Genomic DNA, 2,499 nt, shown 5'->3' on the forward strand with positions numbered 1-2,499 from the left:
AAGGAAGGAAGGAAGGAAGGAAGGAAGGAAGGAAGGAAGGAAGGAAGAAAAGAAAAGAAAGGGAAATTTGTGAATTATCTGACATGAATTAACATAATGGGAGGATAATTACACTTCCGAAGAAGAGTTTAGAAATGATTTAATGATAGGCATATACAAAACTAAACAAATTAAATAAAAAATGAAGCAACTGTTTTCCCAGAAACTTCAAAAAATTTTGCAAGAAAATAAAATAGTATAAAGTACACTCTATGCCTCGACTGAGAACAATATAGTTCACAGTCTCCATGAAAACACTGAATATTGATTGAAATAAAAAGATATGCAGTCTAGCAGTGCCTCAAACATTAAACATAGATTCACCATGTGATCCAGCGATTCCAAGAGGTATATACCCAAGGAAAACAAAAATCAATGTCCACACAAAAACTCGCACACAAACGTTCATAGCTGCATTATTCATAATAGCCAAAAAATGGAAATGATTCAAATGTCCATCAACTGATGAATGGATTTAAAAAGTGTGGTACATTTATACAATGAAACATTATTCAGCAACAGAAGAAATAAAGTACTGACACATGCTACAAACATTATGAAAACTTTATGCTAAATGAAAGGAGCCTTTCACAAAAGACCACATATTATATGATTCCATTTATATAAATGTTCAGAATAGGTGAATTTATAGAGACAAAGTTGATTAGTGGTTTCCAGGGGTGGAGGGAGTGGGATGGGAGGATGAGAAGTGACAGCTAAGGGGTGTGGGGTTTCTTTGGGGGGTCAAAAGAATATTCTAAAATTAATCATGGTGATGGATACACAACTCTGTGAATATACTAAAGGCCACTGAAGTGTGCACTTTATTTTTTTATTTTTTATTTTTTTATAAAGATGACCGGTAAGGGGATCTTAACCCTTGGCTTGGTGTTGTCAGCACCACGCTCACCCAGTGAGCTAACCGGCCATCCCTATATGGGATCCAAACCCGTGGCCTTGGTGTTATCAGCACCGCACTCTCCCAAGTGAGCCACGGCCGGCCCCTGAAGTGTGCACTTTAAATGGGTGAATTAAATGTTTTGTAAATTATGGCTAGTCATCAAAAAAAAGAAAAAAAAAGTTAAGATGTAAACATATTCGGAGGACAGGGAAACCACAGAAGAGACCTAATCTTCATTTTCCATGGGAAGATGTCAGCAGATAAAACATCAAGAAATAACAGTAAAAGCAGATATGGGGGCAAATACCCAAATAAGCAGCTAAAGTTGTTGGAGTGGAAGACTTGGGATAATGAGAATTGGAGGTGGAGAGAAGTGGGACAAGGAACCACTGTTTTATTACAAACTTTAGGGAAATATTTGATTTTTCATTGTATATGTATAATTTGATAAAAGCAAAAAATAAAATTAAGTAATTGAAATCATCTGATCCAACCCTCTCACTCTGTAGATGAGAAAACCAGAGGTCTCGGAAGTAAGCACAGACCTAGATAGCTGCACAGTTAAGACGAGAGTCCAGCTGCTAACTCCTAGCCAACCACCTTCTGTCACAACCCATTCTGAATGACAGATTTAGAGAGCTTCTCACATAGACAGAAAATTCCTTGGGTGCACTGGAGATGTTTCCTGAGGGAGAAACCTTCTCTGAGATGTGCTCCATGGTAACAGCAGTTGGTATGATCTTCCTGGCAAGCTTGATAAGGGTATAACCCTGGGAACCTGGGAAAGCCCAGCACTTTCCAGGGTAGACATCTGGCTGGAAAGAAACAACTGAATTAATTCTCATATCTGGGTATATGACTCCACCCCTATAATACTGGTCAGCTAATCACTACTGGTTACGGATCTCTCTTATGCTAATAATATAAAGGCATTGTGCAGGATGCATATCAAACAGGAAAACTTCCAAGACACTGCTAGGTTTGGTGGTTCTTCCAGAGCACTTTATGCTTAAATCAGAGCCCTTTATCATCTGTGCATGTTTTCTTTCATCCCTCTAATTAGACTATAAGCAGCTAAAAAGGAGCTGGAGGGTATGAGTGGTGGCGGTGATGACGGTGGTCATTGTGGTGGTGGTAATAGTGGCTATAATGGTGGCAGTGGAGGTGACAGTGGTGGTGTGGGTGGTAGCAGGGATGATGACGGCGGTAAAAGTGGTGGAAGTGATGGTGGTGATGATGGTTTTGGTGTTGATGGTGATGATGGTAGTGGTGATCATGGTGGTGGTGGTGGTGGTGGTGGTGATGTTAGTGGTGATAGTGAAGATGGTGATGGTAACAGTGGTGTTCATGGTGGTGTTGGTGATGGTGTGGTGGTGGTGGTGGTGGTGATAGTGGTGGTGATGATGGTGATGGTGGTGGTGGTGGTGGTGGTGATGTTAGTGGTGATAGTGAAGATGGTGATGGTAACGGTGGTGTTCATGGTGGTGGTGGTGATGGTGTGGTGGTGGTGCTGGTGGTGGTGATGGTGGTGGTGATGGTAATATGGGGTGGTGGTGGTG

General features: G+C 41.0%; 1 protein-coding gene across 1 annotated transcript in view; it reads right to left on the reverse strand.

Annotated features, from left to right (window-relative positions):
• SUN3 (Sad1 and UNC84 domain containing 3) overlaps window positions 1-2,499 on the reverse strand; it is a 42,171-nt gene that overhangs the window by 5,318 nt on the left and 34,354 nt on the right. Inside the window, exon 9 of the mRNA XM_008587809.1 lies at window positions 1,588-1,755. Within this exon, the coding sequence (XP_008586031.1) occupies window positions 1,588-1,755 (168 nt within the window). The remainder of the gene's footprint in view (window positions 1-1,587; window positions 1,756-2,499) is intronic.

Source organism: Galeopterus variegatus, unplaced genomic scaffold, assembly GCF_000696425.1.
Source record: "Galeopterus variegatus unplaced genomic scaffold, G_variegatus-3.0.2 Scaffold4548, whole genome shotgun sequence".
NCBI lineage: Eukaryota > Metazoa > Chordata > Mammalia > Dermoptera > Cynocephalidae > Galeopterus > Galeopterus variegatus.